The sequence below is a fragment of the Haliotis cracherodii genome, unplaced genomic scaffold (assembly GCF_022045235.1).
Source record: "Haliotis cracherodii isolate W230 unplaced genomic scaffold, xgHalCrac1.p SCAF_12, whole genome shotgun sequence".
NCBI lineage: Eukaryota > Metazoa > Mollusca > Gastropoda > Lepetellida > Haliotidae > Haliotis > Haliotis cracherodii.
This window is the reverse complement of record NW_027266267.1, coordinates 23,349,227-23,362,081: the sequence shown is the minus strand read 5'-3', so window position 1 is coordinate 23,362,081 and position 12,855 is coordinate 23,349,227. Positions and strand designations below refer to the sequence as shown.

Here is a 12,855-nt window from a genome sequence, read left to right as displayed (position 1 = left end):
TATGAGTATTAAAGCTTGTTATTAAAGTATGAAATCGTGTTGTGTGAGTATGAAAGCTTGTTATATGAGTATGAAAGTTTGTTACATGAGTATGAAATCGTGTTGTATTAGTATGAATGCGTGTTATATGATTTTGAAATCATGTTCTGTGTGTATGTCATCACGTGACTTATAGAATAAAAATTGAAACATTCACAATGGTCTTCAAAACTGCAGTGTGACCTGCAACAGGTAGTTTCCCCCTTTCTCTGATCATGCTTAAGTTGTCCAATGGAATGATGAATGTCACTTCATTTACGTGTAAACTCATGTTAAAAGTAAGGCTTCAATGAAAATAAGACAGGTCACGCATCGGTTAACGACTGTCATCACCATTGTGTTGGAAGTTATCCAATAACATATATTTACATTTCATATTTTGGTAACATCTAGATGGTCGCCGCATGTACACAGTAATAGGAACATGAAAGTTCAGTGTTTCTGAAAGTACGAACTCAATGCACAGTGCAGCCATGACCTGTCCGACTGCTGTATTCTGTTAATCATTCATTTCACTGGCAACGAAAACACCTTCTTCAATGATAAAAGTTGCTGATTCTTAAAGAATCCAGTTGAATTACCTGGTTAGTCATAGGTTGAACACTATAACAATATCGCGGTCAAATTGGAACTGGACATATCTATATATTTACGAAAATATGAGCATTAAATCAATCTTCTAAATTAACAAATATATATAAATATCTGTGTGCCCAGAGTTGTTTCATTCTCACACTGTGAATAGCCATGTGACCACTAACCAAAAGCTTCTTAAAGGGCAACTTTTTCAATGAGCTATAGTATTTGAAACACTCATACACAATCGTGTGTTCTCCTCTGAACAATTGCATCATGCATAAGAAATATAATAGTATAATGTGTAATGTATCTGGGCCTTACAGTTTGTTATTGCTCTTTGTCATTATTGTTTATGTATGAGCAGTTCAGTTCCTGAAGAAAATAAGTTCACGAAGTAAGAAAATCGAAGTCTTTATACGTATCTTTTCTGTTTCCGTAATAAGGTTTCAGACAAGGGACATATTATTTAATTATTCAAGTGGGATCTCTACAACTGTTAAGTTAAGTTAATACGAAAGTTTGAATATTTTAAAGTTAAATTCAAAATATTATTCAAGTAGCTTGTTCCTTATTTATTTATTTATTTTTTAACCAAATAGGTATTCGTCCGAGCCATATCAATTCCAACTTAACTATGACACGTAGCTAACACGTAACTGAAATACTCATTTATTTGCTTCCATGTCCATTCTCTCTTTATTTTGTATTCCTGGTTATGAAGAGGAAGTTATTGTCATTGTAAAATAATGACGAGGTAGAATATCTAGGCACAGCAATTATTGAAAAATAGAGCTCTTTATCAAGTCAACAGGAAATCATATGTTTACATATATAACCAGCTTTTCACGGGCATATTTCATGTTTTGCTTCTCCGAGGTTCTGTAGGCTACAACGGATGACTACAACAAGGAATTGGCAGAATCAGCTGTACCAATTCAGTCGACTTGATCACACCCTGCTCCGGGGCGGTCGGGTAGCTTGTGGTTAAAGCGTTTGCTCGTCACGCCGACCCGGGTTCGATTCCCGACATGGGTACAATATGTGAAGACCATTTCTGGTGTCCCCGCTGTGATATTGCTGGAATATTGCTAAAAGCGGCGTAAAACCATACTCACTCACTCACTGGTCACCTTGAAGACCCGGGTTCGATTCCCGACATGGGTACAATAGGTGGAGCCCATTTCTGGTGTCCCTGCCGTGACATTGCTGGAATATTGTTAAAAACGGCGTAAAACCATACTCACTCACTCACTCACACCCTGCTCCATTAGAGGAATAAGAAGAGAAAACTGCTAAGCATGTAAATGTCATTACATTACATTTGTGCCCCCTATTTTTTATATCCTGGAATATGATTGCGGGTAAAGTTTTAATTTATTTGGAAAATTGTTATTACACGTTGACATAAAGCAGTAGAGCTGATGGGCCATTACGAAATGTGCAAACCTGGACACACCTGTAAATATAGATTTGTCAAAAACGTAGTACTGACAAAGTAGAAACTTTACCTTGTGTATGCCAAACATAGAGAAACACATATTATAAATAATATTCTTCTTGCAGGGTTACATTGCTACATGTCGTTTACATAATCATGAATCATACATAAACAAAATCTTTGTGAACGAGCCTTCTCATATACAAGGAAAGTATCGGAGCACAAGGAGTATACATAATGAGGGCCTGTGAGTGGCTTATGTCCTTGTGTGTAGTTTCCATATGGTATAGGCTTGCAGCCATCCAACACTTCGCCCAACACACAATACAGCAAACACCACACACAAAGACATTTGTGAAAACAATAGCTTGTTTCAATGTAATAAATTTAATGAACCGTCCAAAATATTAGTTTTTCCTTGCGATCTAACAACACGTTCAATGCTTTAGTTTCCTCAAGAAATTACAAACTGAAATGTTGTTTTCTTAAGATAAAGAGGAAATAACCTGGAGAATTATTGTATTTTCGCAATGTATGTATGTCAGTGACCATTGAAATGTATGGGAAAAGTATTGTGTGGTATTTGCCATGAACTTTATCTCCAGACCATCATGCAGGAAGTTTGAAGTGTGTTTAATTTAAAATGTCCTGTGCCATACATTTCTGTGGATATCTATTGTTCATCGTACATAACAAGTCCTTATGACATGGACTTTCTTCAGTCGGTATAACATGGACATTTCTTTCGTTGGAGTCATCACAAATATCCGGCTCATGAATAAGCCTGTTACGACTAAACAGAAGCACTGTCTCTACACATACATGCAGCTTATACGTCTGTTTTATGACCCATTGTGTTCATTCAAGAACTTACGGTTGTGTAGTCATCACATATGTCTCGTAACATAGCATACACCGTTTGCTTGTCTGGTTTGTGCACCTTAGCGACATCATCACTGAACAGCTTAAAATATAGTCATTATTTTTTTCCCGGCGGGCGTAGTCTTTTTCGTATTACCCATTCATAAAGTCTTACCTACCGTCAAAATATATGAAGATATGTAGTTACGATCAGTCCAATGAAAGACTGAACGTCAATAAAAGCCAATTTCAGCCAATGATGGCGAGCTTGTGTTCCAAATATATCTAAATGGATCTGATGTTTTCAGTTCCTCTGTGAGCTGATTAGGGCTGTTATTAAACAAGAATAAAGTAATAATGAAAAAGGCGGTAATAGGTTCAAAGGTTTATTAATGAGATAATTGTACTAATAGATGACAATAAAAGATCAGAATAACCCAATCTACGCTGAGAAAGATCACTGATTATTTATATCAGAGCAAATACACAAGCGGCTTATCTAAGCAAAAGTATTACAGCTATAAAATGAGTGTAGCTAAAGCAATACTTTGACAAGATACTGACCAGATGCGTAGACAGCCAATTAAGTCAGCTGCGACCAATTATCACCTGAGTCAATTAACTCGACAATCTGATGAGTGAGTAATCTCTGCTGGGTTCAATAACAGGAAATAAACACAAAGGGCCTTTCCCTAAAATATGTCACTAAAGTCACAAAATAGACGAGTACGTCTTAATATCAAACTAGTCTGATCGAGTAAATATTCAGTCACATTGACTGAACAAGGAAACACTAAAATTCCTAAATAGCTAGACAATCACGGGAGGGTTGGTTATCCATGGATTACTTGAAAAACTGAGTATTACAAACCCTAGCTACTAAGTTTCGCGCAGTACAACCAGACTGAGTCAGAGCTTAGAACAAACAGTGTCCCATAACAAGTTACTAATGAAACATGAGAATCGAACGTGACCATCCCAGTAGTAAGACAATCGTAAACGATTTAACGAAACCTGGGGAGTCAAGACACAGGATCCGAAAGAAGTATAAATATGCTGCGCGCAGGCCTCAGAGAGGTCAATCTCTCCTGGACAGCTGGAATACACAACAGACTAGGGCGCTTAGCCAAACTGTGTTTCTAAACACAGGGAAAACACGAATAGCATATACTGAAGTTGTAAGTATCAATATAAAGCACTGAACATGAGCTACCCAACGATATCATTAAGGACATAGCACAAGCTAGGTACAATAATTGAAGAGGCAAAATGATCACAAATAAATGAGAAATATGTGAGTGTACATATAAAGTCCCTTAACGTTTGAAAAATCATAGTTACAAAGACATTTTCAATACAAGAATAAGATAGCGAACATATTTATAGATAACATACATCACTTCAATATATATTATGAGTGTGCCATTAAATCACAATTAACTAATTCCCTAACACAGAATGTAATGACACTGGACACTGACGACCGCCGGACTTAACTGAGCGGTGTCGTAAAATAATTCCAGGAAGAGGAGAAGTCACAAGACTTACACAAGCAAAATAACGACCCGGTTACACTATGTCCGCACGGGCATTGTCACTTTAATCATGCCCAGATTCTTAGCTATTGTCAACAGTGGCATATCCTTCATTCCTGTCGTAAATCGGAGTGATATACGATACTTGAAGCCTGTGGACAAGAACAGATCCTTTTTTATCAGCACACAATTTTCATTGATACATCATTGAATAACAATTGATATGAAGAATCAAATAGCCGGTTTAAGTTTGTTGGTAATGCTTACCTTCTGTTCCCGATCCCTGAAATTGAGACACTAATTTTAGTTTAGATAAACAATGGCCGATTGACAATAAGTGATCAGCCAAGCTTCTAGTGGAACGTTTATTACAAATGCTGAATTATCGGAATAAACGTACGTTTGAAAAAACAAAATAAAATAATAATATTTGATTTAAAATCATTTTTTTTTAAATCATAGCCTTTACATTTCTCACAAAAGTAACTTTTCCCGCTTGACTTGTGATCTCATCTGAGGCATATACATGTGAGTGTGTTCTGCAGGTGTAATTTCAGTAAATCACAGTACGTGCTGAGATTTTATGGTGTTGTTTGTTTGTTGTTTTATGCCTTACTCAGCAAAATTTCAGCCACATTACGACGGTCTACATAATCGAGGATGCAGAAAATTCATAGACTGCGTCATAGACATCGATCAGAAGGGACACGATGACAAGCAATCAATCAAATCACTGAGCCTGACCACGCAATCCACTAAGTAGCCTCTTACAAGCATTGGTTGCTATATTCTTCTTGGGGCAGGTGAAAGAGAATGATGTACGTTCCTATTGAAAGAATCACAAGAGGTTTTATTGCGGAGCTTATTGATATCCAGTTCAATTATAATTGTTATAGCTTCGTTCCCTCACCTTTCTGTCGTTTGCGTCTCACAAGACAAATTATGGCTGTGACGATGATGCTGACAACTGAGCTCGAAGCCGAATACCCGACAATGGTGATGACAGAAGTTCCTTTCCTTGTTTCATTCTTGTTGGGTTCAGGAGGGGATGAAGCGTGGACCGTCTGCGTGATGGTGGTAACATTTCCTTGCACAATCCCTGTCGGGATAATATTTTCTGTGACGTTCTGTGTATCTCCTTGTATTTCTAGAACAAATATGTGCATGTACAATAAATATATACAACGGTGTACATTTAGTTTTGCATATGAAATGGATCATTACAGTAACATTTGAGGATATTAAAATTACGTATTAAGGTTTCATCATAAATGCAAATGAGACCAAAGAGATTTGGGATGTTACAATGTATAACCTTCAGCTATGCCTTGTTGTTTTTGTTGCGTCAGCACAATTACAGCAATATCACAGCTGTCGGTATGTAATCGAGTCTTGGCCACACAAACTGACGGGAGAAGCACTGACGGAAGAAGCAATGACCCACGCCGTTCGCTTACATGCAATCAATGAAGTCACAGGGGCTGACTACGAAATACTCCTTAGGTTTTCTGGGACATCCAACTCAAACACAGATCCCCACGGCGTGCCCACAGTACAGTAGTGATCGTTATCAAATAAATTAAGTATACCTGTATATTCATCGGATACAAATGTTGCTGTGGTAGATGTATCCAAGTTTGAGTGAATGGTAGAAGTCAACAATTCATCGCTTGCTATTTCGACCCTTGAAAGAGCTGCAACACAAACATAGTCTACAGAACACTTAATGAATATCTACTTATCTTGTAAAATTATATTTCATTGTAAAACTGTAACTGGTTATGCTCAATCAATAAGGTGTCTTAGTTCCACACAAGTCTTCTTCATAATGTGTACAATAGTCTATTCCTGGCCAAAAGATATGGCAAAATTTTATGAGTGAGTGAGTGAGCTGGGTTTTACACCGTTTTTAACATTATTCCGGTTATATCACGGCGTGTCAGCTTAATGTAGGAGGAAATTCCGAAGTGATGCAGAAACTCACGAGCATGTTTATGGTGCTGACAAACCTAGAAACATAATCGGGGCGAACCGGGATTCGAACCCAAAATCATACGTTTCTGGCGTACTAAAAGGACGCAACTCTGCACAGCGAATTCCGGCCCCTTAGACGACTCGGCCACCCTGCCCCCGCAAAAATTAATGAAGATGCACGGTGCCCCAGCTATCAATTATCTGCTCAAATTGACAATTTGGAGTAACATAACATGCAAGCTAAATATACTTATGGCAATACTAGTTGCTGACAGTATGAATCATAATAAATACATAAATACAACATCAACCTCTCAGCAAGGAGATTTAAGAATGAGCGAAATAAGGTTACGTTTTCCATTTAGGCAGACTTCCGTTACTTTTTATTTTTCAAGATTCAAGATTCTTTATTTCAGTATTAGAGGCCTCGTGGCCCAGAGTACAATACATTTACATCTAATTTATTTGTGGATCTCACACAGTTGACTTACAATGTTTCCATGATATGTGACGTAATACATAATACATACAAAAATTATTTAGGCAGACTTCCATTACTGTCATATATGATAGCAATTGCAAACGGTATGTAGACAGTCAGTTTAGTTGGTTGTCACAAATGATTTTAACGTAAGCTGATGTTTAAAAACTTGAAATGTAAAACAGATTCTCACAGTATAATCGCAAGCATTTCACCAGTGCTTCACTGCATCAGCTTTGAACTTCTGAACAGTCACAGTATCATGTGAAATTTTCAAAAAAAATTTTTAAGATAAATCAAGTATCGCGTGTATGATATATGGATCACAGATATAACTACCTGTTTTCTATTGTCTGTTATATCTTTAATGTTGTAATTGTGTGTATTCAGCAAATAAATTCGACAAAACCGTTTCCATGTTCATAAATAAATCTCGATTGTACGATTCCGACTATATCATCAGCATGCGTTAATAATCACTACCAAACAGTGGACCCGTGAAGATCCGGGGTAGAATTGGTCTTCAGCAACCCATGCTTGCCGTAAAAAGCGGCTATGCGTGTCGTAAGAGGCGACTAACGGTATCGGGTGCTAGGCTCGCTGACTTGGTTGATGCATGTCATCAGTCCAAATTGTGTGGATCGATGGTCATGATGTCAATCACTGGATTGTCTTGGTCCAGACTCGATTACTTACAGACTGCCGTCATATAGCTGGAATATTGCTGACTGCAGCGTTAACCAACAAACCAAACAGTGATGACACCAGGTGTTTTGGAAAAGAAATGCTAATGTCAAACAGAACAGGGTAGTTAATTCAGGGTAGTTAAGTCCCTACATCTACAACCAACATGAAATACTCATATTCCCACCAATAGTGCAAGACTCAAGCCCCTGACCACAAAAGTAGCATGGGACTTAACTAATGTTTTACCAAAATTCCTAAACAGAAAAAGGCAGTTCATGTTGTTACTGATATATGTGCAAGGTTTGATAAATAAATACTAAATGGATTTTGAGTTATGCTCCAAAAACAAAACGTGGCGGAAGGGCGGAGAGCACACATTCCCATATTTCCCTTTCAACTTCCTGGCGTTGGATCATAATGACATGTTTTGTCTCACCACACACGTCATGGCAAAATGCTTATTATTGAATGAGAGGAATTGGTTACATTACCTGTGGTAGATATTTTGACAGGTCGTGTATCTTGTCTGGTCGTAGTGTCATCTAAAATAATTAATGTATGTCAAAATTATAATCATGAGGGGTGATTTTAGCGGGGGTTAACTGTTACAAAATTACATATTAAGATGGATGAACGGACGACAACGCACCACGACATGAGACGATTAGGTGAGATAACCATTACCAATAATTGGCAAGAATGTAAAAATGAACATGAGAGCAAGACAAACTTCAATGGGAATTACGTTCACAAAAAACGTTATTAAATATGCCTTCCTACCGGAAACGGTAAGGGCGTGTTCCCAGTCACAGCTTGCATGACCCTCCAGGCTACAGTGGTACCTCCCATACATACACGCACACGCACACGCACACGCACACGCACACACGCACGCACGCACGCATGCACATACATACATGTAACAAGGCAGGTTGACCTACTGAAAACGACCAGCACGTGTTCCCAGTCACAGCCTGCATGTCCGCCCTTCTCCAGGCTACAGTGGTACCTCCCAGCATCAGCTGATGTGACGTCAGAGAGCTGGAACTGTACAGCGACTTCATCCGTTGATGTGATGACTTTCACGATCTTGATCCTGGTCCAGTAGGTTTCCAATATGTAGACTTCAGCAGAGTCCATTTCAAACACATTTCTATCATTAGGGTCTTTAAGGTATATTCTTGACTGATCTTGGGGTGTCCTCATGGAAAGCAACACAGTGTCTCCCTCGTGCACTTCCGTGTTCTGAGGAGACTCAGGCACATCTACAACATAGTCAGTTTTCTACCATTAACAATATCGACAGTTACAATGACATGAGTAGGTGAGGTGTGTTTTACACCGTATTTCTGTAATACTGTATTTCTACACAAACACAGTTATTGTGGGTCTGTCTTAATTTGAGGATGAGAGGAGAGCTTGTCAGAAATTGATGCATATCTAAGTATCTAAGTACAACTAAAGTTCATCGTACTCGAACGTATAAACACTGAACAGCCAAAGAACTTCTATCACTTTCTCAAAATCAATGGGTAAATAGCAAAATCTAATCAAAACGAAAACAGAACTTTTATCCGTAAAAAAGCTCCCAATAGAGTGTGTAGCTACTCTCACACACATGAGTCCCAAAGAGGGACGGGTCAACTGAAATTGCTACAACAGAAGGCGACTTCTTAAACACTTAAAGCAACAACAACATCGATGTTATCGGCATGGTTTGCTTATGCAAATGAGAATATACTACGTCTCAGAGAGGAACATACTTGTATGGAGCTATGTTATTCTCAAACTGGGATGTTCCATTACTGATCTGAGGTAACAGTTGGCTTCTTAGTTATGCATCCATTTTGAAATTTGATTTTTTAAGCTGTGTAACAACAACTGGCTGTCTAACAAATTGGGAGTTATGCATGACACTTATAATGAATACATACATTCTACGCTAAGGACATAGTCCACACTGTGGTCTGTAAGTATATTGTCCCCGACTACTGTCTGACAAGTGTATCTGTCTGCTCTGTCCTTCCTTGTCACGCCACCGATAGTCAGAGTGCTGTTCATGTATTGCCCGCCTCTCCATCTCCTGCTACCAGACGCCAACTGATGCCTGCCTCCATTCTCCACACTCGTTCTGTTCCTCCTCCAGACAAAGTTCATAGACAGGTTCAAACTGGGGTAACTTTTCAGGAAGGAGTTGCATGTCAGATTAACAGAACCGCCAAAGGATGCCTTTTCCGGGCCCTCGATATAAGGTTCTTGAACTCCTGTTGAAAAAAATAACCATATATGCAAAATGGAGTGGCTTATCCAATATATTTGTAAGTGTGTTGTAAATGCTTTCATAATAGGGTTCAATACCGACATCAGTATGATGATATCACCAACATAAATATACATTGTCAATGCAAAGGAAACACCAGTCCAGATTATACGCGGAAACATTTGGCGAAAAGGGCGAAATATCTGGGAAATTAATATGAATGGACATACATTTTTTCTGGAAACATGAACGTTATCCCTCTTCAAAATACCCTGTTACAGCTGCCCTGGTCAGTGACATGTTGACATATTGCGTAGACTTAGTTACCATACTCAAATACCGGATAGTGTTTCTGTAAATCAACTACTTACGTATTACAACCAGCTGTTGCCCACAGTTGGGAATCTTTGTTCCTGGACGTTGTGGTGAAACAAGGTAGCAGCTGTACTGACCAAAGTCATGGTCGTCAGCGCTACTGATCACGAAGCTGAACAGACCAGTTCCTGAGGAATTTATATTTCCAGTGAACTCCAGTCTTGATTTCAGTTTCTCATTGGCAATGTTGCATTTGTTATAGTTCGTTATGTGAAATACTGTTTCTTTCCAAAAATCGTTTCTGATAATAAAGTCTTTGTTTCCAGATCCATGCAAATTCCAAGCCAGAGTTGCTGTTTCTCCAAAACGAATATAAACATTTGACGCAGCTGAAAGATAAATGCGTCAAATATAACATTTACAATTCAATTGCTTTTCCAAACGACTACACATTTACTGAAACATCAATTTGATTACTTGTAAAATAGTTACAGAACACCCGCAATTGGAAGATTACAGTTGTAATATCTACCAGCCATGACAAATTAACTATAGCCATATGAAAATCGGGTGTTCTTACACCTATTTTGTGTGGTATATTTATGTATTTACATCGCAAAAAGTAGCAAAGTTACATCTACTAAGGGAGCTTCCATACTATTTGCCTCATACATACCCATCACGATAAGTGTCTGTCCACAATTAGCAATTGGGAATCCTCTGTTATCCGGCGACCGCGAATAACACTCATACCGGCCTTCGTCATGAAACTGGACATCTCTGATGATAAATCTGAACAATCCTGTTCCAGAAGGTGATATGTTCCCTGTAAATGTGATCCTAGATTCTGAGTTCACGTCATTGACATTATTGTAGTTGGTTATATAGAATATAGCTTTCTCTGCGCGTGTGTTCCAAACGGTGAACTCACTGTTTCTAGGTCTTGGTAGAGACCACGACAGTGTAGCAATTTCTTCAACGTTAACGTTAGCTGAAAGGCAACATGAATAGTTTTAGCTAAAGAATGCTATTGTAAATGGAAGTGTAAAGATACAATCACTCGTGTACATTCCTGCAGATTGTTTCTAACAAGCATATCCACGACAAATTCAATTCCATGAATGATCAAAGTCAAGACATCGTGTATTGTGTACTTGACATTTTGACTATGACAATATTTGGGTTCCTTACAGTGAATGAGAGGTGTCCCGTGTCATTGATCGTGGCGTATTGTTTATTTCTGTTAATTGCTTGATGTTATAACTTGTCACATATTACCTGAGTTTTTGTATGAACATTTATCTGTTGAGTTTTTATGTTGGACCCCCGTCTACATATAAATCTAAGATTAATTTTTCCATTTTCTTCGTGAGTGAGTGAGTTGGGTTTAATGCCACTTTTATCATTATTCCGTTTATATCACAGTGTGTCAGCTTAATGTGGGAGGAAAGCCCGAAAGTGTTGCGGGTCTCAGGCGTTTTACACTTTTACCACCCACGAGCACCGGTATGGTGCTGACAAACCTAGAAACATAATTGAGGCGAACCGGGATTTGAACCAAAAATCCCAGGTTTGCCCCATGGACCCAACTCTGCACAATCGCGGCGCCTTAGACGACTGGACCACCCGTGCCCCCGGAATGAATGAATGTCCCCCATTCATCACGTATATAACGCAAACAGAGTGAATGATTCATACTAAATTTTACACCAATTATTGGAAAAAACGTACTGTCCGACTATTTCGTGCTTCACCTTGAAACGGGGTCTTCTAAGGGGCCGCGATTGGCTATGCAGGGTTGCGTCCCTTGGACATGCCAGAAACCTATGATTGTGGGTTCAAATCCCCCAATTATGTTTCTAGGTTTGTCAGCACCATACCCGTGAACCCGCGCGTTCACTCAATAATCTTGAGCATGACGTAAAACTACATTTCACGTCAACTCATCCCTTGAGTTATGTATGTTTTTATTGTTTCAGTCTTACCTGTCGACGCTCCTCCTATACAACTATGGGAAAACAACAAAACACAAATGACAGTAGTCCAACTCCAACTGCACATCATCCCGCTGTGGTTTCTTACTGATTATATAAGTAACTAACTCGTCAGTGTACCACGCTCGCTACAAATACTTCCTGTGTACTCTACCCTTTATGCATAACACAGGCCATGGTCAAATAATCAAACCAAGTCCGTCATATCATACACTTTGAGACCCGTCAATAAATAATAGCAATGCTAATGTTTTCAATATTCTTAATTATACACGTATTTCAATCGTCTCAGCAACTTCTACCAGGGACAAGTCACTGTCCTGTTAGGTATATTTATACAATGCTACGTTTTGTACAGACTGTCATGTACATTTATTCCGTCAAGCTTGTACACACCTTCCTGGTGATGCCTTTATTCTTAGAAACTGTACAATGTGACCACACTCTGTTGAAAGTCTCGTCACAATATGGTTGCAATATTGCCGTTGCAATAGTGACGTTAAATTTGAACTCACTCACTCACTGTCAAATTTCAATGGGCGACTGCGTCCCCCGAATTTGTAATGAACATGGACACTGTAATAAGTGTCATGCGGGAAATCGAGACTTTGGCGTGTGAACTATCAGATATATCTATATAATCAATTTTACTTAAATGAAAACCAAAGTAACATCTGAATGATTTGAGTCAA

The 12,855-nt window shown here is 38.6% G+C and overlaps 1 protein-coding gene across 1 annotated transcript; it reads right to left on the bottom strand.

The window, feature by feature from the left end:
* Window positions 1-4,491: 4,491 nt before the first annotated feature.
* On the bottom strand, window positions 4,492-12,230 carry LOC139457198 (uncharacterized). The gene is made up of 8 exons (XM_071238617.1): window positions 12,155-12,230; window positions 10,846-11,160; window positions 10,226-10,558; window positions 9,529-9,858; window positions 8,536-8,859; window positions 6,042-6,146; window positions 5,363-5,599; window positions 4,492-4,604 (listed from the first exon to the last, which is right to left on the bottom strand). Exons 1-8 carry the CDS (start codon window positions 12,228-12,230, stop codon window positions 4,492-4,494), a joined length of 1,833 nt encoding a protein of 610 aa, XP_071094718.1.
* Between the last annotated feature and the right edge of the window lie 625 nt (window positions 12,231-12,855).

What these genes read in the sequence shown, in the direction of transcription:
- LOC139457198 (XM_071238617.1), bottom strand. Translation starts at nt 12,230, where the DNA reads ATGTGCAGTTGGAGTTGGACTACTGTCATTTGTGTTTTGTTGTTTTCC. An exon ending in ACAGACACTTATCGTGATGG is followed by an intron (nt 10,559 to 10,845) that starts GTATGTATGAGG and finishes TTTATCTTTCAG; the next exon opens with CTGCGTCAAATGTTTATATT. An exon ending in TGTATCCGATGAATATACAG is followed by an intron (nt 5,600 to 6,041) that starts GTATACTTAATT and finishes TATTTGTTCTAG; the next exon opens with AAATACAAGGAGATACACAG.